The sequence below is a fragment of the Rousettus aegyptiacus genome, unplaced genomic scaffold, assembly GCF_014176215.1.
Source record: "Rousettus aegyptiacus isolate mRouAeg1 unplaced genomic scaffold, mRouAeg1.p scaffold_m13_p_17, whole genome shotgun sequence".
Lineage (NCBI taxonomy): Eukaryota > Metazoa > Chordata > Mammalia > Chiroptera > Pteropodidae > Rousettus > Rousettus aegyptiacus.
In genome coordinates, this window is record NW_023416292.1 from 18110303 (window position 1) to 18134709 (window position 24407).

Sequence of the window (24407 nt, forward strand, 5' to 3'; positions counted from 1 at the left end):
GTGTGCACCCTTGGGCAGATCTCTTTGACTTCCCAGCCTGAAGGACGGCTTGTCTGACTCCTAGGGCTGTTGTGGGTATTAAACCACACATATCTGTACGTATAAGCACGCAGGATGGAGACCGGCACATGGTGAACATTTAATGGCCACTTGACCTTTCGCTGTTTGTAACCCCTACACAGCTCAGACCTAGACCTGCGGAGACCTGGCCTTCCCCCACCCGCCCTCTGATTCGAGCTTACAGGCCTTTCGTTGTTTTTACCGCTGACTCTCGGCCTTTACAAGCCTCTGGCTCCTGTGTTTGCTAGTCCCTGCGGAAGCCCTTGTCCCTACAGCCCTCGTTTACGGCCTCAGGGCGGGATCCAGGCCTTTCCTCACGGGGTCTCTGCTTCGTGCAGGGAGCTGCGGTGTGCACGTGCATGCACACACACGCACACACACACACACACGCACACGAGCCTCCCCTTCACCCCTGCACCTCAGAGGCCAGGCTAGGGCACTGCAGACCAAATGCCTCTTTTCCATTTTTCTCTCTAGGCCATGCCCAGCAACGTCCCTCTGGAGTGAGAATTGGTTTCTGAACAACAGACTCAGTGTCTGCAATGATTTTTTTTTCTCTCTCTCTGCTCTGGCGGCTTCTGGGTCCTTAATGATAAGTCTCCTTTTAGGCTCAGCCTCTCAGCCCAGATGATGTCCGCTTGGCCTGTGTACCATACCTAGGCGTCCCAAGGGGGTCCCTCTAGGTTAGAAATGACAGCACTTGCCAGAGACTGGTGCCACCACTGTTTTCTGAGTAGCTTTGCAAAACATTAACCATATAGACAACTCCCGATGGAGGGAGGGAGGTAAGATGAGAGCGAAGAGAGGAAGAAAGGAGATTCTATCCCTTGACAGGAATTTGGCCACAAAGCCCCGCCTGGACCATGTAAATTATAAACCCCGCTCTGGCCCCTGCGCCCGAGGCGCCTCCTCCAACCTGGCGAGGGAAAGGCCTGCGGCCGCAGTGTTTAGCCAGGGAAAGCGGTTTGTCCTCGGCTGTCTACACTCTCTTGCCTGGTTGTCCCTTGTGAACGGGCACCTACTCTTGAGGACCCTGTGGCCAGGAGGAAGGCAAAAGGAGCTGGGCTCCAACCCAGTCCTCCAGGGCCCGTGGATCCCATCCCGCACCCACCCCACGGGGCTCCTGCCTTCTAGTGGTACTTCCCAAGCAGCTCCTCTCTGCACGGTGACCCCTGGCGCTCTGGTCAATCAGATGCTCCTCAGACAGGTCATCAGCAGGGGCCGGCGGATCCCCAAAGGCACCCTGGAACAAGGTGGGATGCAAGAGAACCGAGCCCTAGGCCAGCTCCCGCCTCTCTAACCCCCTCCACCCCCCCCCCCCCACACACACACAACGCTGCCGTCTGCAAGCTCGCCCCAGTCAGCCCGTGCGACATGTCCTCCTGGGGGCTCCAGAGGGGACCCGGGAATGAGAAGGCAGTTCCTCCAGGTGCAGGGGTGGGAGCTGCCCTTGTCCACAGGAGGGTTCCATGAAGAAGCCCGAAATGCTGACCATGGCGGGCACCTCACCCCGTCTGCACCCTCGATTGCCAGGCTTTTAGTGCCCTGTAGCTCCTCCAAGGAGGAGGAAGAGGAGGAGGAGGAAGAGGAGGAGGAGGAGGAGGAGGAGGAGGAGGAGGAGGAGGAGTCGTCGTCGTCCGGCAGGGGCCTGGGGCCCTGCCAGACCATGCTCAGCCTCCTTCGGGCGAAGTCACAGTGACCCCAAGTGGTCGCTTTGGTAAGGCATCCCCTGAACACGGAGCCACCTTCCTGGGGCTGGAAGGTGGGGAGTGGGCGCTGAGACCCAGGAGAAGAGAGGAGGCGAAGGGCCTCCACGCCCCTGCCCCTCACAGAGCTTGCCCTGAGCGTCTGTCCCCTTACTCATGTAAAGGGTTGGGGCAGGGCGACCAGGAGAAGAGGCAGGGGGTGAAGAGCCACACTTCTCCTTGATCTCCCCGGCAACAAGGAAGTTGCATCTGAGAATGCTCCGTATTGTATTTCTTTAGATGTGGGTTTGTGGGGCCAGTCCCCTCCTTAAAGTCAGCATGGAACTGGCTGCTTCTCTTGATGCTTGGACCTCATCTACACTCAAAAAGCAGAGGGATGTCCTCCCAAGCCCGACACATTCAGGGAATCCAGGGGGATAAGAAGGGGAGACCTGCACTACATTAAAAAGAAGATCCTCTGTCTCCAGATGCCTCCCCATCTGTGAACCTCTGGTACCCAAACTCCGCCGCTGGGAATTTCCCCGTAGGAGCCCTCCTTTAGGGTCTTGGTTCTCGTGTAGTAACATAAATGCTCTCAAAACTCAGAGATTGACTGCAAACTCCTTGGGGACAGGGTCCTCGGTTTGCCTCTCCCCTTGAAGGCAGGTACCCTTCAAATCCACCCAGCTTGGTAAACGTGACCTTCCCAGAACTCCAGAGATGAGCTCAGGGCTTCAGAGACGAAAAGGGCCCATGTTTCTGCACGTCCACCTGAACCCGGCCGAGCCCCGCCGTCTCCGGGGGTCTTCCTCATGTTCTTGAGGGTGACACCGCAATCCCAGTTTCCTGGACCTCTTTCCCCCGACTCCTTCCCCACCGGCAGCAGGAACCGGTCTCCCCAGCGGGGAAGCGAGTCATTCTGCCTTACTGCCCGAGGTCCTTGCAGAGCAGGTGCGGATTTGTTCGTTCCTGTTCTCTAGCTCTCGAGATCTCTTCCTGCTCTCCATGCCCCACCCTGGCCACCGGAGAATTCCACACCCCCGTCCCTCCGCCTCCCCTAATCTCACCCAGCTTTCAAGGTTCAGCTCCAGCCCCCTCTCTAAAAAGCCTTCTCCGGCTCCTTCAGCCTTGCCGGTCTCACCTCCCCACCCCCGAAGTGGCCTTCTTAGCTAGCAGCGCTTGGCGGAGCAGCGAATCTCCCCCCAATTCTAATTTTCTTACTCCACTCCCCTCCTGCAGCCTGTCAGACTCTTAGGGACATGGACTGGACCATGCCATCACGAGTCAGAAAGAACAAAGGACTTGGGCTCCAAACCCTGTTTTACCGTATATGAGCTCTGTGACCTTGGACAAGGAACGGACCTCTCTTGGCTCGTCGGGGAAGCCCTCCCTACAGAGCTGTGGGAGAACGAAGTGGGGTGACATGTGTGACTCTCTAAGAACCTGCAGTTAATCATCCCGACCGTCGGGCCCTCGAAAATGCTTCTTCGATTTTCATTCGTCCTTTCTTCCCTTCCTTTCTTCTTCCTGATTTTCCTAGGTTACCTGTTGCGTGCATCTCGGCGCTTGGCATATTATAGGTGCTTAATAAGTAACTTCTCTCTTGAGCACAGATTTTTAAAATCTCATTAAGGGCAAGGACGACATCCGGCACACAGCCTCGTCCCCGGCTCAAACCGAGCCTCTCGATAGTGTCTGGAGAGTGAACGCCCCGTGCGCTTCGGGAGTTCGGAGGAGAATGGGTGCGCTGCGAAAGGGCCGAGAGCACCAGCACCCGCGAGCGAGACAAAGGAGGCTCTGTTAGGGATGGATTCCGGTGGTTTCCTATGGGATGAATTTTCCGAGCTATTGTGGAGCCAGGGAGCAGAGTCGTTTCTGTGCTCTGACTTGCAGGAGTTGGATGGAGAGATAAAGGGAGCATTGATAGAGAGCGATGGGATCTTTAAAAGTGAGAAACCCCTCGGAGTCCTCCGAGCGCCGGTGTGGTGCGTACGTGTGCTGGGTACGCCTCGGATGCACATTTTCTTCTCCGGCAGAACTGTATTTCACCTGCTGGCAAAGAGCAACAATTCACCGGCAGCGCAGGGAGGGAGGGAGCTGTCGAAAACCAAAGGAGAGCAGCAGGCAGAAACCGACCACGCACCCCGCATCCCCGGTCCCCAGACGGGAGGCCTGGGAAGGGAGCGCTTTAAATTCTGTGCCACGGTTTCTTGGAAGAAGACGATTTCGTTGTAAATTATTGAACATTTCATTTAAGCTTCATAAATAAGAAAGTCGGAGGAAAACATTACATGTTAGATCCGCTCGGCAACATATAATTTCTGTCTTATTCCCTCAATCTGTCACCCTTCATCTATGTCGGAGAATTTCTACTTCATTATAGGCAATTGAAGGTCTCGATCAGTTGCCCGGGAAAAGTGGCTTATGTCCCAAAGGTAATCTCATTTCTCCAACCAAGGATGTACCTGGGACTCGCCAAACATACTGACAGAGATAAATGTTTGCTTCGAACAGATCTGGGGGCATCGCAATCACCCCATCAATCTAGCGACAGGTACTCGGCCCAGCCAGGGACCAGCTTCTCACAGCAGCTAAACTCCCCGAATCGCTGGTTTCATCAGAGTCCACGAGTTAAGCCTCAGAAGCCGACAACAGGTGTGCCAAGGGCCAGCCCGTACCTACCTGGGGAACACAGAGAAGGACTCGAAATCCTGGGATAGTCCGCTGAGCCAGGCTCTCATCATACTGGCTACTCTCACGATGAGTCAAGCGCTGTACCTAATACATATCGGTTCATCAACCCTCGCAGAGACCACCCGAGATGGTACTGCCATTCTTCCCCTTCTATAGAAACTGACGCTCCAAGAGGTGAAGTAATCAAAGTCACACAGGGAGAACATGGCAGAGCCTGAGTATTAACCTAAGAGGGCAGATCTCCAAGACTGTCCGGCCTCGAAGTTTACCTCCACTGGTGTTGACACTTCCGAGAAAGGAAGAACTCAAGGGTAGGGAAGAAATGGAGCTGGTTTGAGGCAGAGAAGGGAGGCTGATTCTGATGATTCCTGCAGGGGGGGCTGGCAGGTTCCGCCGTGAGCTCGGGGTTGGGTGGGGGGCCGGGGGAGATCGCATAGGCTGCAGAGAAGCAGGTGCAGGACCCTCTGGCTACCTGCGGCCCTCCCCTTCCTTCCGCCAAGCTGTTGTTGAGGAAAGGATGCTCCTTCAAAATTATACCCGATACCTCAGCATCCCATGGAGGTCACGGCTGCTCTGGGGAGGGGACAAAATGGGCAGAAGGGTAGGACATCTCCGTCCTCCTGAAAGCCCGAGGCCAGAAGCCTGAGTGTCCTCTCCAGCTGGTCACAGATGTACTCTTTGCATTAGTTTAGTTTAGTTTTGTTTTTTAATAAGAAGACGGTGTACTGGTTGGAACAGTGTCCCACCCACCCCCAACCCCCTCCCTGCACCCCCCCCCCCCAAAAAAAGCTCATGTCTGCCTGGGAGCTGAGAATGTGACTTTGCTTGGAAACAGGTCTTTATGGATGGAATCGAGTTACACTGTCGTGCTGGATTAGGGTGGGCCCTCAATCCCATGCCACCAGCGTCTTTATAAGAGGAGGAGGACATAGGGAGAAGGCCGTGTGTCGTGGACCGAACGTTTGTTAGACAACGCATACGTTAGGAGATGGGACTCCGGGGCGGGACCCGGGCATGAGGGTGGCGCCCTCGTGAACGGGGTTGGTGCCCTTATAAAAAGGACCCCTGCGGAGGCTCCTCATGCTCCCTCCACGTGAGGACCCAGCGAGGAGCCGGCCTCTGCGTGAGCCAGGAAGCGGGGGGCTCGCCAGACGGCAAACCTGCCCGTCGCCGACCCGGCACCGCTCGACCTCCAGGACTGTCAGAAGTAAATGTTCCCTGTCCAAGCCCCCAGTCTGTGGTAGTTTGCCCATGGGCGATGATTCGGTCTTGCTGCGTTTTTCTACACTCCTCGTTCTGATCAACGAGGGCGGCTTTGATGCCGGCTTATGCTCGAATCATGGCCCCCAGAGATGACCGCATTCTAACCCCCAGCACCTCTGTGTCATCGTGAGTGATGAAAAGGAACTCGTGGGTGTGACTAAGTTAAGGCTCTTGAGATGGGGAGTATCCTGCACTCTCCAGGTGAGCCTACTGTCACAGTGACCTTTATAAGGGGTGCGGGGAGATCAGGGTCAGAGTAGACGTGACTGACGATAGAGCATCTGAAAATGCGATCCTGCTGGCTTTGAAGAGAGACTAAGGACCACAGTCAAGGGATACAGGCGGCCTCTGGAAGCCAGAAAGGGCAAAGAAATGGATTCTCCCCTAGAGCTTCCGGAAGGAATGCGGACCTACTGAACCATTTTAAACTCAGATGTGCTAAACTGGAAAACAGCAGCTCTGAGTTGCTCTGAGCCACTCGGTTGTGGCAATCCCAGCCACGCCAGTTAGTCTGGAAATGAATATGGGAAAGGGTAGAGCAACCCCCCGAGATAATTCTAGGTGTTCTGGGGGGCTCCCAGCGATCCTTTGTATGGAAACCGCCAGGGATTTCCCCAGAGAAGATTACACGTTTTAATCAGGCAGGTTTTGCATTTTCCTCCACCTTCCCAGAGTCCCCCAGAGGCCATCCTACTCTGGGACCTGAATTACCAACCTTGGGAGGGGCTCATAGCAGCAAGGTTTCCATGCGCCCCTACGTTGAAGGCCTGACGGCCCTGTTCTCAGACAGAAAGTCCACCCACTGTCATTCCAGAAGACAATCAGAAGTCCCCATGTGGCCTCGGTCACTGCAAAAGGACAGCTCGGTCCTCGTATATAATGTGCAAGAAGTGCTTTCAAGACCCGTGTCCACAGTCTCTCTAGAGCGCATGTTCCCCAATTCACAGTTTGAGCAAGAAATCCCTTCGCCAGTTGTAGCCGGCCTGAGATTCTAGGTCCCATGGGGAGACCTGCCACGGGAGAGCACACTTCCGAAGGTCACTGACAGGGGCGGCCTCGCCGCCTTCCCAAGCTGACCGACGGCAAGAAAGCCCTATGCGCTGACCAGTTCGCACTGCTGACATGGTGCGGATGTCCTAGGTGGTGAGACTGGGGTCTCCTACCAGGCAAAATTAGGGGCCCTCAGGAAGGACCCAACACGAGGTGCGAGCGGGAGTCTCCGGTCATTCGCTTCCCGCCCCTCCGTCCTCCCGCCCTGACGCACACACAGAATAATGCTGGTTTCTGCATCTACCGATAGATCTGGTTCCTGGCACCGAGTACGGGGTTGGAATCTCCGCCGTCATGACCTCCCAGCAAAGCGTGCCGGCCACCATGAACGCCAGGACTGGTGAGTAGGAGAAGGACCGCGAGCCGGTCCCTGGGCAGCAGCTGTCAGCCCAGGAGCGATGCCCACCTGCAGTCCCCATGCCGGACCCGAAGCCGGATGCGTGGCTGGGGTCCCAGTCCCTCCCCAGAGGCCTGTGCATGGGCCCCCAGGCGTGAGGGGCTGTCCAGAGCCATGCGGAGCAGAGGTGGGAACCCCCAAATAAGCTGGCATCCCGCAGGGCATGTTCCCATCTAGACCACTCCACAGCAGGCAGAATGTGGTCCCCACCACGTGCCACAGACGCCCTCGGGAGGGCCACAGGGTGAAGGTTCAGACAGGGAAACTACCGTGAAATCTCGGGGCAACGGAGACGCCCACTCAAGCCCCTTACACTCTGGGTCCAGCAGTTTGGCTTTCAGATCCCAGGTAAATTTCAAAGTCGCTCCAGTACCTGAGGTACAGGCCCTGCCCCAGGCGGGGGATTGGGGCCAGTCCCTGTTGCAAGGCTCGGTCGAGCTCAGACAGCCCCTCGAAAGGACCACGTGGACGTAGGTCCCAGGAGCCTTCGGATGTAGCGTTCTGCATCCCCAAGGCCGGGTCAGGCAGAGTGGCCTCAGGAGCAGAGGCAGCTCGTGCTGCCGTGCGCGGCACAGCCCAGCTCGATGGTGGCTCCCGTTTCGCCCTGGTCGACTTACTGAGAAAGGCTGGGTGATGACAAATTCGGAGAGCTGGAAATTCAGCAGCCAGCTTTGTCCCGGAGGTGGATGTGTTCCAGCGGCCTTGGAGCTAACGAGGACTTTGTACAGATCGTCCATCTGTTTGCCAAGCCGCTGGCCATCTTTCAAAGGGAAGGCGCTTATGCGAGCTAAGTGTCAGCAGTGACAAATCAATCCTCATGGTCAGCAGGCCTGCTGAGCGCCGAGAAACCCCAGGGGGTCCAATTCCAATAAATACTGGCCCTCCTGCAGAACGGGTGTGAAATGGGCTACTCCTGTCGATCCGCAGAGCTTGACAGTCCCCGAGACCTCATGGTGACGGCCTCCTCGGAGACCTCCATCTCCCTCATCTGGACCAAGGCCAGCGGCCCCATCGACCACTACCGAATTACCTTCACTCCGTCCTCGGGGATCGCCTCAGAGGTCACTGTGCCCAAGGACCGGAGCGCGTACACGCTGACGGACCTGGAGCCCGGCGCGGAGTACATCATTTCGATCACGGCGGAGAGGGGCCGGCAGCAGAGCCTCGAGTCCACCGTGGACGCCTTCACAGGTACCGGGCGGCTGCGGTCCAGCCAGCTCCCGGGGCTGACAGATCTTAGTATGAAAAGGTCGACCCGCTCTGCCAAAGTCCCACTTCGTTTAGAGAAAGGAGGGATGTGGGTAGGGAAGGAAGAGAGAGAGGAGAGACTAACGGATCGTCACGAGGGGACGGTTGGGAGTAAAGGGCAGAGGTGAGCAAGGCCCCGTGCGTGCCTGAAGGCGTGTGTCCGGTTCGTGTGGCCCAGACAGGGCGGCTGACTCTGTCCGTCTTTCCCCACCTGCACTAAATCAGCAGGTGTTCGGAGGACCCATGGCATCATGGGAAATTCCTTCCTGGGCGGAGGTTTTGAATCCTGCCTCAGCGTTAGGAACACCTCGCAGAGGGAGCGCTGGTTTTACCCTCACGGAGGTGTTCGTCTTTCGGGGTGTGGCGTGGAGAAGGGAGGGGGAACGGGAGAGGGGGGCGAGGAGGTGGGACCCCGCGTCGGCAGGGGGCGGCGTGCTCACCGGCGAGGAGAGCAGAGCCCTGCCGCCCCGCGACCCCGCCACGTCGCGGTGGCTCAGAGCCCCGCTCTCCTCCGCCTCGCAGGCTTCCGTCCCATCTCGCACCTGCACTTTTCCCACGTGACCTCCTCCAGCGTGAACATCACCTGGAGCGACCCGTCCCCTCCAGCAGACAGACTCATTCTGAACTACAGTCCGCGGGACGAAGAGGAGGCGATGATGGAGGTGTCCCTGGATGCCACCAAGAGGCACGCCGTCCTGATGGGCCTGCAGCCAGCCACCGAGTACATCGTGAACCTGGTGGCGGTCCACGGCACGGTGACCTCCGAGCCTATCGTGGGCTCCATCACCACAGGTGAGGCAGCAGGCGGCGAAAGGGCTTCCCACAGTAGCCTTTGACAGGTCAACGACTTTCACAAAGCAAAACACACAGGGAATAGAAGGCTGCCTCCCTCGGCTAAAGAACGTCCGTGAGCTGTTTCGAAAACGCCACATCTTCCAGAGCCGCGTGAAATTCATAAGATGGAGACGTCCCGTTCAGGAGGGAGGGTGGGCCCGGTGTCTGGGAGGCCAGGGCTTGAGCGCATTGGCCCAGAGGACCCCCTACTACTGGTGGGGAGAAAGCCCCAGAGAGAGGTGGCCTCCAAGAGGAAACCCTTCCATGGGAAGGAGACGTTTGCTCCTACCCCGGAGGGCCATCCTTTGCCCAGCAAGGTCACTCATGCGAACAATGCTTCCCCAGACTCAGATGGGGCTAGCGTCCAGCCATGTAGGGCCCTGGCTCTCAGAGAATGAGGCTGACTCGCCTGCTGTTTGGAAAGCACAGGCCCTCTGAGATGAGTTGGACCGTTTCCATCCGTCATTCCCAAAGACGCTCCCGGATGGGAGGGAGTGAGGGTATCTGTGCCCGGGGCGTATCGGCCCCGGGGGGTTTGCTACACACTGTCAAGAACTCCCAAACTGAACAGTCGGGTTGAACATCCACCTGCTTTTGATCCTGTGATACTCCAGCAATCAAAAAAAAAAAAATAGTGCACAGTCAAAGTGCGGTACAGCTTAGGAGAGCGGCTTTGTTCTGGACTCCTGCTCTGAACTCTCTCTACGGTTGATACGTAGTTTTACCAAATTGAACCAAACTGAACCAGGGAAAGAAGAGAGAGAGACAGAGCCAGGCATGTCCAGGAGAGGGGAGGTTTGCCCAAGATAAAATAGCCATGTGACTCCCAGTTCAGAACAAAAGCTCCAAGCCGAAGGGGAGGTTCCCGGTTCACTTTCGGGCGGGTGATAGTGCTGCACAGGCACAGACCTGGCCAGCGTGCCCTCGGGGTGTTGGCACATCCTTCGTGAACCTGGCCGGGGCCACAGCTATGAGATAACAGGCGAGACTTCAGCCCGACCGTGCCTTTAAAGCTGCTGCATTCCAGTGAGGGCGTATCGGCCCCGAGGACGCCGTGAGCTCTTAGTCCACATAAAGCCAGGGGTGGAAGTTCCTTTTTGTCCCTTTTCTCACAACTGCCCGGGTCTTTGTAGGAATCGATCCGCCTAAAGACATCACGATCAGCAATGTGACCAAGGACTCAGTCGTGGTCTCCTGGAGCCCGCCCGTCGCACCTTTTGATTACTACCGAGTGTCGTATCGGCCAACACAAGGTAACGCAATTGTTCGATTTCGCGAGGAGGAATGGGATTTGGAGCTGGGCGAAGGTCGTTGTGGGGAAAGTAGCACGTCTCAGAGGCTGTCACCCCCTCCCCGTGGCATGCTCCATCAGAATGGGCGTGGGGAGAGGAGGAGCAGCCAGCGAACCCTGCCCTCGCCAAGCCCTCCCGCAAGCGGAGGTGACTGGTCACAGTCGCCCAGGCCGTGCAGTGAGGACCGAAGAGCCCTGGAAGGATCTGCCGAGAGCCAGGGTCACGGGCACGTTCCCGAGAGAGCAGTTCCAGGGCTGGGGCCCCGGGGCACGTCTCTAGACCCGCAGAGCCGGATGCGGCCTCAGAGGCCCCGCTGGGACCGTGGCTCATTTCTGCCATTCATCCGAGTTGCGAGTCCCAGGGAGCTGGCCCAGACCTCGCCTGCATCCTGCCCGTCCTCACTGGGGCACGTGGCGTTGTTAGTTTAGTGGCGTGAGGCACAGAGTCGCTCCCGGTGAGGGGCGGGGAGTTTTCCGGGCTCCGTGTCTCCGGCCCGGCCCGTGCGAAGCCCTCTTTCCAGCCACGCCCTCTACACTGCATCTGAAGAGACCGGCCCGTTTCAAAACCATCTAATAAGTCGTCCTTTTTCCTTTGCTCCACGGAGCCTGTAAAATGAGGGGGTAGAAGCAGCACGCCAAGGTCTCCTCAAGCCCCACATCCCCATCTGTCTGCGACCCCCACCGCACTTTACTGCCCGCCGAGCGCGGGGCCTTGCAGTCATCCGCGCCTCATCACTGCGGGCCGCTGGGGGCTCCCGGCTGTTAAAACCACCGTGACTTGACACACGCCATGCCACGATCTGCCATGTCGACGAGGGGCCCGCCGGACTCTAACGGTGGGTTCTCTTCCGTAGTGGGACGGCTGGACAGCTCAGTGGTGCCCAACACCGTGAGAGAATTCACCATCGCCAAGCTGCACCCAGCTACCGAGTATGAAATCAGCCTCAACAGCGTGCGGGGCAGGGAGGAGAGTGAGCGTATCTGCACCCTGGTGCACACAGGTGGGTGCGACTCCCTGTCGCGGGCCGAGTCAGGGCCCTGGCCGAGGACCTGCACCGGCCGAAGAGGCAAAGAGAGAGGGCAGTCTGGCTAGCACAGGGGACACCGGCCCTGGGCCCGGCGGCTTCCCGCCTGGTGCTCCTCTCAGCCCCTGCAGAGCAAGCTGCAGCTTCTCCCCATCCAATAGTTCTCTCCGCTGCTGCAAGTTTAGAGAATCACCCTGCAGCAGTCTGACAGGGCCAGGATGGGAATTTTTATGGTACTGCTAGTATGGAAAAAGATCTTTCAAAGACCCTTGATGGAAGCAAGTTTCAGAACAGATGTCTGAACCCTACCATACAAGTTCTATAAAAACTCAGAGAGGGAAATGTCACCTCAGAGAGGGAAAGGGTGGTTATCCCAGTAACAACCCTCAGGGTCATGAAGCTGCCCATCAAATACGGCCCCGGGCCGCCAAGCGGCTGCCTTTGCTCCCGCTTCGCGCTCCAGGGTGGAGGAAGGTGGTGGCCTTCCTCCGGAAAATGAGCCCCTCGGAGGGGCTGAGGACCAGGCTCCTGCAGCAGCTCCCCTGGCCCCTCAGCCAGCCCACCCTGCAGACCTAGGACAGATTTGCTGTGTGAGTCACCGGAGGGGACAGCCAAAGTTTTCTGTCCCCAACTCCCAGACCTAACCCCCCAGTTAAGCCATCTTTCCCATCACACATGGGAAGCCATTCAGCTTGCCTCCTCAGCAGAGCCTGGGTGTCCTGAGGAACCCGAAGGGGAGAAAGGAACGTGATCTCCACTCACCCCACCATTCCGTAGGGCGCCGCGGCCGGCAAGCACCGTGGGTGGAAAGACGGGCGGTCCCTCGCCGTGCTCCCATGCCGCGGCTGCTCCTGCCTTCACCGCATGGTCCCCTGTTCTGTTTCAGCCATGGACAGCCCCACGGATCTGACCGCCACCAACATCACCCCGACGGAAGCTCTGCTGCGGTGGAAGGCTCCCGCGGGCGAAGTGGAGAACTACGTCATCATTCTCACACACTTCGCAGGTGGGTGTCTGCAGGCCTGTACCGCTAGCGGGCAGGTGGGTGTCTGCAGGCCTGTACAGCGGGCAGGTGGGTCTGGCGGGGGTTGGGGATGAATATAGTATAAAAATAAAAATATTTTGTCAGTCGGAGGCACAAATTAGCAATTTCCTGCCCCCAAGATGTCCCCACATTCCGCAAATTGTATCAACTGTGGGAATGAGAAAGCTAGATCCGAAAGGTGCAGGAAGGGCCCGCAGCCAAGGTCAAATACAAAACCAGAGGAATCGCCCTCGGCAGATGGACTCAGAGCTGAGCCAAGGCACTTGCCCCCAGAACGCTCTGAGAAAGGAAGCAGACCCTTCCAGATATGTACAGAGCAAGAGAAACACTAGGGTTACAGGCCCGTGCTTGGAGCAGATGCCGCAGGGTAACAGGCGACAAGGGTCCAGCATCACGAGACTCTTCTGCTCCTTCAGCCTTCACTGCCCGTGCCCAGCCCCGAGTGCTGAGACAGCGTAAAGCTTGGATTTCAGCATCTCCTTCGCCATGATCATTCGCCCTCCGCTGTTTGGAGTTGAACGGAGAAGCCCAAGCAAAATCGCGCTGGGCAGTCCAAGCCTCCGGGCCCACGAAAATGATCCCCCCGCCTAAGCTGCACGTGTGGCCACAAAACTGTCGTGGGTTTTATATTCGGGAATCTGAAGAGAGACACCAGAAGCCAGAAGGCAGGCTTCTGTCTTCATTGTCAAAATTAAAGCGCTAGCCAATTCTGTAACCCAAGAAATAGATCGGCTGTCGAAACTTGGGAAACTGAAAACCAAAACAGACTATTAAACAAATCGGAAACACAATCCGGGGCTACTACATACCAGCCCAGGCTCCCTAAGAACAAGTTTCACCAAAACCAATTTATGTCCCTGTTTTTTATTGGCAAATCTGCTAGCGCCAAAGCATTAGGAAGCCCTCCTTATCGCTTAGATAAAATGTGATGGGTCGGATCTGGAGTGACGCAGAACTGCGGCCGACCGAATGGCCCTGCTCCGCCCCGCGGAGGCGCCCTAACCCGTCTCGTGCCTGCACGGCCCGTCTCAGCGCCTGCCGCCCCTCCTCGCTGGCCGGGATTCTGCATTTCTTACTTCCCACCGTGCCTTCTGCAGCCACTGTGCACCTGCACCTGCCACTTCCTCCACCAGGAAAGCCTCTTCCCGCTTCCTGCCCAGGACACCCACCCGTCGAGTCTCAGTCTCAACCCTATCTCCTCTGCCGAAGCTTCCGTCATTCTCCTACGGCAGCCGACGCTCTCGCCCGCAGATTCAGAAGGACACACCTCCATCACGGCGATTACCTTTCCTTCATTCAGCAAATTCTTCAGATCCCCTCCCACGTGCCATATACCCTAACAGGCTGTACCGATTCGGAGATAAACCACCCCGATTCGCAGAACCGCGCCTAGCGACGATGCAGACCGGTGGGAAGTTACAACTCCGCGTGAGCAGAGCCACGACGTAGGCAAGAACAAAACCCGCTGGGCCACATCCGATGGGCCACGGCGACTGCGCTCAGGGTGTCGAGGGGAAGATAAAGAAAGAGCACAGGAGAATTCCAGGAGGAAGAGACGTCTGTTTGCGGTCGTAGAGGTCCGAGAGGGCACGGGAGGGGTGAGGAGCTGCCGCCGTTTGACGCGGCTGCAGCAGTGACTAATGGCAGAGTGCTGCAGAGGAGGAGGGTCAAAGCGGGAGGCATTCCGCCTGCGCTTCCGAGGAGCTGAGGCCCGACCCCGGCGGCACGCCCCTCGACGCCTGTCCACCTCTAGGAACTTGGACACCTCAGGTTCCGCCTGGGCCGAAGACGAGCCTGGCGAACTGCATCAAGTGCTGAATGACTCAGGAGTCTTGTGAGAACGCCAAGAGCGGGCTTGGCCCTGATCTAATGAACAGGTTTATCCAAAGCTCGCATGACTGCAGAGGAGACGAGCGTATTTTCAAATTTGCGTATGAAACAAAACTGTCATCGGTAGAATCCAAATTCCAGTATATTTTAACGACCTGACGCAGTGGTCCAAAACTCAGTTGACAAGGCAGAATGCACTAGAAATGGATGCAAAGCTCTGCCCGGAGGTGCAAAAAGCCACCTGCACAAGGCCGGGTTGGAGGTCTTGGATCAGTGATAACCTCCGCTCGTGACAGCACCATCACGTGACTCTCTCAAACCCCGGTGAATTCATGTAACTGGCACGAATGAAAGTGTCCTCAGTTCTCTCCCGAACTTCGCATCTCGTCGGGGACACCGACAAACGGTCCCCTGTCTAGAGAAAGGAAGCTCGGGCTGTGACAGCTTCGGGCCGTCCGTCTCATTCATGTGACCAGGGTTGGGGTCTGGATTTTCTCAGTCTAGTGAAAAGAAGGCTCGACTGGGGAGGGGGCCGGGGAGGCAGGGATCATGCAAACAAATGATGTGGCTGCCGCTTCGCAACGCCGAAGGCCTGGGTGGAAGTTACGGGAAAGACAGCTCGACCTCGGAATAAGGAACGTTTTTCTCAGTTAAGATGCGAAACACGAGGAGATCCTTGCGTGGAGTAAACTGCCGAGCTAAATAACTTTGACCAAATGACTTTTTCCCAAACGTCTCAAGTATCGAATCCTCGTGACACACCTTTGGGTTTGGCGCGTCTTCCGAAGCTGCTTAACCTCCCTCGGTCCTCATCTCTCTGCCCCTAGCTGCTGGAGAGACCATCCTGGTCGACGGAGGCAGCGAGGAGTTCCGGCTCATCGACCTGCTGCCTGGTACGCGCTACACTGCCACCGTGTACGCCACCAGCGGGCCCCTGACCAGCGGCACCGTCAGCACCAACTTCTCTACCCGTGAGTACATGGGCGGCTCCACAGCCGGCACGCTGCAGGCCCCTGTGGACCCTGAAAATGACCAGCTTCCGCGCGGTCGATGAGATCACAGCCTGTCGGTTTTGGACAGGCGCGGCAGCTCTGAGCTGTGCTTATTTTAGCTGACCGCAGCCCCAAAGGCCAGCGAAAGCGAGCTTCAGCCCTCGGCCAGCAGACACACGTCTGTTTTCCACTCCATCCTGGGTTTGGTGACAGCAGTAGAACCAGGCCAAGACAGGCCCGTACCGGAAATGCATCTGGCCCAGAAAGCCTGAAGGCTATTAGAGGGCTCGGTGTCGGGGAGAGAGTTGCTGGATAGATAGGGTCGTGGCCGGGAGAACAGCGGACAGAGATATCGACGTGAGAACGTTGTTACGTCAAGAGTGAGCCCCAGGATTCGCAGGGGTAGCAAGGCCATGGTTTCAGACACAGGGTCAGATTGGAAGACGTCGCCCCCGGGTGAGGGGAGGGGGGGCGGGCTGCAAGAACGGTTAGGACACTAGCGGGTTATCGTCTGGCCCGGGCGCGTCCCCCTCTGCCCCCGTCCAGCTAGAACGGGGGGCGGGGGGCAGGGGGCAGTGTGTGAGCCGCCCAGAGACCGCAGAGGCGGGCAGACGGACGCACGTGCTGGACTCAAACGGGGAGGAGCGGCAGGGCCAGGCTCTCCCAGCATTTTCTCCTCCGCAGTCCTGGACCCTCCCGCAAACCTGACAGCCAGCGACATCACCAGACAAAGTGCGCTGATCTCCTGGCAGCCTCCCAGAGCAGAGATCGAGAACTACGTCCTGACCTACAAGTCCGCCGACGGGAGCCGCAAGGTGAGACTTCCCTGTAACGGGGAAAGACCATTTCTGCCGAGCAGTCCGCGGGAGCAACCTGGGTTTCCCGCAACGGATACGCAGCGAGCCCGCGTCTGCCAGCCGGACGTTGGGGCGCTAGTCCTGGCTCCACTGTACAAGTCAAGGCAAAACCACTGAGCCTCTCTGAGCCTCCGCTGGGGCATCCACCCCTGCTGCTCCCCTCGGCTGTGGAGGGGCTTCCCTTGTGATGATGCAAAGCACATTGCAAACCCCCAAGCCTCTCGGGGTCCGTGGTCCTGGGAGGGGGTCTCGGCAGCAGGGGCAGCCAAACATGCGCTGGAAACCAGGTTCCACAGCCTTTTAGGCCCCTCGATGAGCGTCATAAAGACAACAGCTGCAGCCTACGGTATAAAGAGATGACAAGTGTCTGCTTAACGTGATCGGTCGAAACAGTCCGCTCACAGCGCTGGCTGTCAAAGTTAGGTCAGCAGCAGAGTGCTTTTTCAAGTGCAATCACATTAAGAAGTTGAATATGCAAAGCAGCTTTAAGCAGAGCTGGTCGGCTGCACGTGGGGTGGGGGGGCCGGGGGTTCCACCCCCTCGGCCCTCGAGCCCTCCGGCCCTCGGGCAGGCCCAGTGCGATTCGAAAAGCATGAAAAGCAAAAGCACCGGATTCGGTTCCCCAGGTACCTGCGCTGACCCCATGCGCTTCCGGGGCAGGGGCTGTCTGTCCCCTCTGCTGATTGGTTCGACTTTCTCCTTATTGAGGGAAGAGGGGTGGGCAACAGCCACGCCGCACTGGCCCTGCGGGCTGCGGGGCCCGGACTTCCCGCCTCCGCTCACCCCAGCCCCCGCCCCTCCCGCAGGAGCTGATCGTGGAGGCGGAGGACACGTGGATCCGCCTGGAGGGCCTGTCGGAGAGCACGGACTACACGGTGCTCCTGCAGGCGGCCCAGGACGCGGCCCGGAGCGGGGTCACCTCCACGGCCTTCACCACAGGTGAGCGACCGGCCCGCACGCGTGCGCCTTCTCCTCCCCGGCGCGACGGTCGGCTCCCCAGCGGCCTCCGCCAGACCTGGCCAGGGAGGAGCCCAGCTCAGAAGCTCGCTCGCCTTTTCCTGCGGAGGAAAATACTTGCTTCCTCCACACTTGCCCCCGCCCCGACTCCCCCCACCCCGAGGCCCTGCTGGGAAGCCTCTTACAACCACAGGAGCCCGCGGGCACAAGTGCCTGGGCCACCTGGCCCGACGATGTGCGCCGAGTAAGGACCTCCGTGATCGGCCGGAGGAGACGAGAGTGAGGGTGGGCTCGAGCCAAAGCGAAGTGCGACACAGGCTTTATTGGGGTCCGCGGGCGAGGTTCACGGGTCCCGAGGAAAGGGGCCAGGGAAGTCGCACGTGTCTGGGGTATAGGCGCGGTTTTGAAAGGTTTTGGCCCAAGGTGTCGGCGGGGTTACAGGGCAGGGACTTTTCCGTCTGGCTGATCGCGCCGCCCGGGAAGCCTCCGCTGCAACTTCGGTCGTGAGCCGTCGGCCATCTTGGGTACTGAGCCACCTTCCCGCTGGCGTAATGGCGCCCGCGAGCAGCCGGGCAGTCAGGCTCCTGTTCGGGTTTCCTGCAGGTGCCTCTCCGGCAGAGTCTGTCCTCCCCTCCTTCCTCTGCTGCCCGTCAGCAGAGAGTCGCCTAGGAAAAGCGGCAGCTGTGAGCCCTCAGCAGTGGAGCGAGGCTTCTTCTCCATGCACAGAGCACTTCGGGGTGCTGTGGTCTCCTCTCAGTCCTTACAGTGACAGGCCAGGAAGGCCTCGTTGTCCCCATGCACGGGTGATGAAAGGGGTGCGTGGAAATCAAGGGACTTTATGGCCAGTGAGTAGCAGGGCCAGGACTTGAAGCCGGGTCTTCTCCTGCCTCCCCTCATTCAAGCATCAGCAGAACAGGCTTGAAAATGTCCGTAAGGGGTAAGAACGTCCTAATGTGGGCAACAGCAAAGAAGCAGGCGTCTGACCTCCGGGGGCCATCTGACCGGCACTGTTCTGACCTTGTCACATGTATGATCTAATCTAATCCTCGCCACAGCCTGCGAGGTATGTGTTCTTAGCCCTGTTGGCAGATGCGGAAATTGGGGCTCAGAGGGAGGAGGTAACTCGCCCAGCGTTTCACGGTTCTTTGGCGGGAGGGGCTGGGATTCGACCCCAGGCGTCCGGCCCTGGGGTCTTTGCGGCGCACGGTCCTTTCTTCCCGTCCCCCACGGTGCCTCTGGGCCGTCTGGAATGTGGGACAGCCCGGTCCAGACTTCGATTTCTCTCGCGCGCACCTTCGGGGGGTGTGGCTGTGTACACGTGCGGAGCTAGTCTGAGCCTGTCCCTTATCCCAGACGCACGTCTGCATGCCGTCCAGTGCAGCGGGGTGCTGGCTTCCTGCCCATCCCCCCCCCGCCCCCGGCCCCAGAGAGAGGTGACGCAAAGGTCCCGCTCCCCGCCTAGGTGCCTCCCCTGCGAGTTCTGGGTGATAAAGCCGGACACTGGAGCAAACACACCGAACGTCACCCGTGATTCTCTACGATAGTGAGATCGCGAGGGAGTCCTCTTTTTCCCTTTTTATACTTTTCAATATCTTACAAAGCGTCTACGATGAACACATTAATCAGAAAAAAAAATTTTTTTTAAATTAAGAATCAAAAATAAGCCTTGGTCTCAACCAAGATGTGAACCTGAGACGTGTCCTTACCAAGCAGACCTCAGAGGACTCCTCACCTCTTCACAGGGCCGACGTCATTATGCCCTCTCGGGGCGGGGGGTCTTATCGCAGGACCAAGGCGCTACCCTCTTCTCATTCGGCGCTTCGCTGCGCACTGGCGCGGGGATGAATGGGTCCTCCAGGCTCCTCTTTCCTAAGCTACCACCCAAAGGTCCATGGATCAGAGCCTGTCGGCGAATTGAGAATTTCTCCCCCGTAGAAAGTAAACAGATGACAGAAAGTATAAACAGCACTCCAAATTTACATATTTATTAGGTCTAAGCTAATCGTCTCATCCCCAAAACGCATGGGCTTCAATGCTCGCTCTGTGTCGTATGAGCTTTTAATTCCCATCCTGGTGACAGCACGGCCACTGGCTGTGAGCAGTGTGACAATGTGCCCGAGCGGTCTGCGGCATCTTGCAGCTGTGGGGTGTGGACGTCTGCTGGCCGCCCCAGGGGCTGTGCCCCGGTGTGGGTCTGGCTTCCCAGATCCAGCCGGGGCCGAGCAAGGTGCAGTAAGCAGAGGGGTAACGATTCACGGAAATCCGGAGGCCAGGGTGGTGGCTTTGTTGGTGGACGGTGCGGGGAGACCCTCGGGGTGTCGTCGAGGTGTTTGCTTTTACAAAATTCAAATTGGCACCGGGCTCCTGGGGCATGACCAACCCCAGCTCGGAAAGGAGAACCCGGAAAGCCGGCATGCCCGTCCAGTCCGCATGCCGACCGAGCCGCTCACACGGAGTCTGGGGTCCCGGAGTGGGACTCAGCACTGCAACGGTGGCGTGTGGCAAAGATGTGGCCACGTTAGGAAGCTTCGTGGAGCTTGACTGAAAAGCTCGGGTTTAAATTTCAGTCACGGACGCAAACCAAACCCGGCCGGCTTCGTCCCGGAGATTTATTCATCAGAGCCTGTGGCATGACCGGCCGTGGCAGGCAGAGCGCGTGGTCGGGAGGGCCGTGGACGAAGCCCGGCGCAGCCGAAGCGATAAATCCCGGCCGCGGCGCGGAGCAGGGCTTCCCGGGGAGAGCTGGAGCGGGGAGCATCCTCCACGTCCTTCGTGGGGCGCACGGGCCCCGCGGCGCTGCCTGCTGAGCACGATGCCCAAAGTCCCTCCCCTCCCGAGCTCTCCCCACCGCCCCAAACGCAGGGTTCCCTGGGCAAAGCACACTAAGCCTCTATGCCTGCACAGCCACTGGACTATCAAGATGACTGAGGCCCCTCGCTCTCCCACACGCTGGAAGCCACACGGCGCACCCTGTGGGCTCCATCTGCAGGCTCCTGTTTGGAAGGAAGGGAAGGAAGAAGAGAAACGAAAACGAGGAGCAGAGCGTCTTCACACCTGGGCAGACGGGAGTGCCGCCGTCTGGAGCCCACGGGCTGCTCCAGCCGAGCGAGAGGCCCGAGGACCCCCGGAGCGCCCCCCGGGGCGGCAGGCCGGGGCCCGTGGCGTGGAGGCCAATTTTGCCCCAGTAAACAGCATCCTTCCTGACTTCGCTGACAGCACCTGAGCTTCCCACTTCGATCACTCGACGCATTTTGTGTCCCTTGTCTTACGAAACAAAAGGGCTCAAACCTGGGTCCCCGGGTGGCCTCTGTGACAAACCCTCGTCTCGTCCTGGGTGGGCCAAGAAAAGAGAGTCCCGTCAAGGAGATGCCTGCTTGATGGACGGGGAAAAAAAGAGTCGAGGTGGGAAACAAAACAGAAATGAAAGAGGAGGGGAGAGAGAAGAGGCAGAACCCGCAAAACCTCCTTCGCTCAAGACGCCGCCCCCCTGCGTCCCCGTCGTCTTCCGTGAGCCCATTTCATTCTTCCCGTCCTGTTAAAAGCTTCCTGTCCCCTTTCTCCAGACGCTGAGGGGGCTTTAATAGAAGTAGTATGGAAGAGAAGAAGTGCGGATACATTATTTATAATTTACCGTCGCCTGAAATTTCAGCCAAGGTCCACTTGCCTTTTGGAGACATGAATGCAAATGAGGCAGCAAGTCCTGCCCGCGGAGCAGCCCAGACGTGGCGAGATGATGGTCTCCGAGGAGGCAGACCTCGTCGTCTCTTCATACTGTGAGGAGCAAACAGGGCGCTCGCTAACGCTTGTCCTCAGAGACAGCGAGCACTGTGAAACAGGTCGCCGTGACCTTCCGGTTAAGCGGAGACGATCGTTCGCGGAGGTTCCTGGGGATGGCGGGCGAGGCCTTTTCTCTTTCGCCTTCGCCCCTGCCGTCTGGGGCTTTCCAGGAACTGCGGGAGCCCACTCTACAACGAGCCTTTGCTCTGGAGGTCGTGGAAATGAATGAAGCTCGGCAGACCCTGGGCTCCGGGCCGTTGGGCGGCGGGTCACGTAAACCCGCATCCTCCGTGGCTCGTTGCGGCGCTGATCGGGTTGCCTGTTGCATCCTGGGTGACGTTCGGTGGAGGATGAGTGTCAAGGCGTTGGTCCATCTCATCTAAGAGGCTGGATTTATTTAGCTAGGCTTTCGCACCGTTCGATAGGCCGGGAGCGTGTGATCCCTCCAGCGGCAGAGCAGTGACACCGTCTGCCACCAGTCGTGAGACGCCACCGTGAAAGCCGGAGAGGGACCTTCGATGTCGCCGCACACAGAGCTCGACCCGGCCCCTGTCTAGTCGCGTCGCCCCACACGCTTTCAGAGAAACCTCATTGTAATTCCCCTTTCCGTAATCATAGGCGGGAAAATAATGCTCACGCGGCATCACACGCTTAACCAATACTGATCGAGCGTCTCCTGCGGGCTGAACACTGTCCTCAGTGCTGAGGATAGAGCGACGGATGAGAAAAGCAGGGCGGCCACCCTCGTGGAGCTTAGCCCCAAGGGGGGCGAGGCCGTGGGGCCCAGACGGAAGCGGGAAGTAGGGTAACGTCAAGGAGCGATCACACGTTCCAAAACGGCGTCATGAAGCAGGGGCAGGCGCGGCGAGTTAACTTCCAGGACGGCTCCTGTAGCGGAAAGCCGTTCCTGACTGTCACTGGCCGCTTCCGACCCCCGACCCCCGACCCCTGACCCCGTGGCCCGGAAAGGCCTCTCCGAGGTGAGACCTCAGAGCCAGCACATGAGTGACGAGAGTGAGTCAGACGAAGATGAAAACGCTGGGCCTGCGGGGGAGGCGTTACGGCGCCCCAAGACGGAAATAAGTTCGACGTGTGCGGTGGATTAAAGGAAAGCCAGTGAGAAAGGGGCGGGGCGGGGAGCCCCGGTAAGGACTTCCCTCGTCTTTATCCTAATAGCCAGAGCTGTTTCAACTGTAGCTATTGCATCGGAGAAGCCACTGGAGGGCAGTTGGCGAGTGGGCGATAGGGTCATGTGTGCGTTGTGAAGGATCGCCGTGGTTACGACGCAGAGAGTGGCAGGAAGGCCCCGGCGGGAGGCAGCACCACCATCCAGCCCCTCCTTGCCGCAGTGAATCAAGAGACAGGAGACAGGTCAGAGTCTGTCCCCCGAGACAGTGCCGATGCCTGGGCTTCGGCGTTGATGCCAGGGCCGCGAGGGCGGGCGGCGGACAGACGCTCTCCGAGGCCACGCCCTCTGACCGTCTGAGACTGGATCCAGGGACAGGGCGGGAGCATCTGGTGAGGAGGAATACTGATTTGACCGAGGACTGGCGAGTGAGGCAGAACTCTAGGTGATGTTGAGAGCCGGGGGCGGAGCAGGGTGATTTCACGGCAAACGAGTCTCCTCGGAGCTCCCAGGGTGTGAAAACCCAGGTCCGCTGCTCCTGACATCCTGCGCAAGCGAAAGGCTTGCCGACGGTCTTTCCATCAATGCCACAGACGAAATCGCAGTAAATCGAATCTATGCGCAACCTGGCGGCCTTGCAGTTTGTCAAAGGTGAGGCAGGTGCACCTGGCTACTATCCAGCAGCCCCTCACACATTGGGTGAGCCCCCCGCCAACCACCCAGCGGGGGGCCCTTCCTTTCCCGGGGTGCAGCCTGGGACCTTCATCCCATCCAAACGTTGGGCACCCTGTAGATCACACTTTACTCCTAAGCTGATTGTATTCCCATCTTCTGACATTAATAAAAATGTATATTCTCTGTTGTGTGATAGCCCTTCAGATATTTAAAAATATCTCCGGGACGAGTTATCTAGTTTACTATATTTGTTTTTGAGAGACCGGCCTTTAAAGCAACTAATACGTGTGAGTCTTTTCAAAGTGTCTATAGCGTAACTTTTAAATAGGTTATGCCCAACGTGAAGAAGCCTGTATAAGATCGCGTATTTGCTTCTTTTGAAGTTCGGTTGAGTTTTATACGTGTCTTTGTCTGAGGTTGTCATTTTGAGGTTTGGGAGAAGATGTTCTGTTGGAGACTCGTTGAGTATTGGAAAGAAATTTGAGGTTGTGGGTCCTTGAAGTTGCTGAGTCGATTCAGGAGAAAGGGCTATTAGTGCATAAAGTGGGGTGAGCTGGGGATCCAAGCACATTCTGCGCTGGTCTGAAATGAGAGACTCGGGCAGTGGGAGAAGAGGGGGTGGACGGGAAGCGGACAGGCTGCTTGCTCCAGAGACCAGGCGGAGCCCGGCCGGGAAGCCGGGGAATGCGCGCGAGGTCCCCAACGCAACAGGGAGAGCAGAAGGAGCTGTCCCCTGACACGTAGTTGCCACCTCTAGGTGTGGATAGGATGGCGAGCACCAGCGAGCACTCGGACGTGCTGGAGATGAAAAAGCTGAGCGTTTCCCGGCGGCTGTTAAGGAAATCAGTGTCCAGTTTGAATACAGAAATGTTCGCGGTCGCTTTAACCTTTGGGGCTTTATGCGCTTACAGGGTAAATACAGACATCGGTTGACTGACCCTTCGCCGCATGGATCGATCCAGCCAAGGGTATCAGGGTCTGCTCCCGTGTGAGCAGAGAGCGGGTGACTGGAAAAGTCGTGTGATCTTTCCGAGTGCAGTTTTCTTCTCTGTAAAGGAACTTTATAAAAAGCGGCCTTCCTCTCAAGTTTCTTGCAAGAGTTAAACGAAACTGAGCGCGCACTTTGTCAAGCGCACGTCCTGGGGCAGTCCACTGGTGTTCCCTGGCGCGACCAGGCCCGAGGTGCGCGGCACCTTCGACGCGAACCGCCATAAATGGGGCCCCCCCTTGAGCGTGGTGCGGCAGCGGCTGAGGGACAGTCCTGTGTTAAGAGGAGGCGACATGTCCCCAGCAGGGCTGGAGCCCACGGAACCCCCGGCAGCCTCTTCCTAACACAGGATGCTGCACTGACGGCCCACGACAGGTGTCTCAGATGCCCAGGGCGTCCGGCGAGGTGGTCGTGTCACCCTCCTCCTGTGACATTATGCTGCCCCTTGCTCCGACCCACCAGCAGCCTTTCCAAGTGGCCTGCAGTCCCACCCTGCAGGACACGTGTGCTGCCACTAGGGGGCACTGTAGTGACCACCACGTGAGGTGTCTTCCCGGCCTCTTCTAGACTGGCCTGCCTTTTCCCTTGCTTTATCAGAAGAGCTCCAGGCGGC

General features: G+C 58.2%; 1 protein-coding gene across 5 annotated transcripts in view; it reads left to right on the forward strand.

Moving 5' to 3' along the window:
* The window catches only part of TNR (tenascin R), a 313783-nt gene that overhangs the window by 281708 nt on the left and 7668 nt on the right, over positions 1 to 24407 (forward strand). For all 5 annotated transcript variants that reach the window (XM_036234586.1, XM_036234590.1, XM_036234587.1 and 2 more), the window contains 9 exons: positions 7003 to 7092; positions 8077 to 8340; positions 8920 to 9189; positions 10365 to 10484; positions 11377 to 11523; positions 12434 to 12553; positions 15250 to 15393; positions 16099 to 16229; positions 17078 to 17210. In XM_036234586.1, the coding sequence (XP_036090479.1) occupies positions 7003 to 7092; positions 8077 to 8340; positions 8920 to 9189; positions 10365 to 10484; positions 11377 to 11523; positions 12434 to 12553; positions 15250 to 15393; positions 16099 to 16229; positions 17078 to 17210 (1419 nt within the window). The remainder of the gene's footprint in view (positions 1 to 7002; positions 7093 to 8076; positions 8341 to 8919; positions 9190 to 10364; positions 10485 to 11376; positions 11524 to 12433; positions 12554 to 15249; positions 15394 to 16098; positions 16230 to 17077; positions 17211 to 24407) is intronic.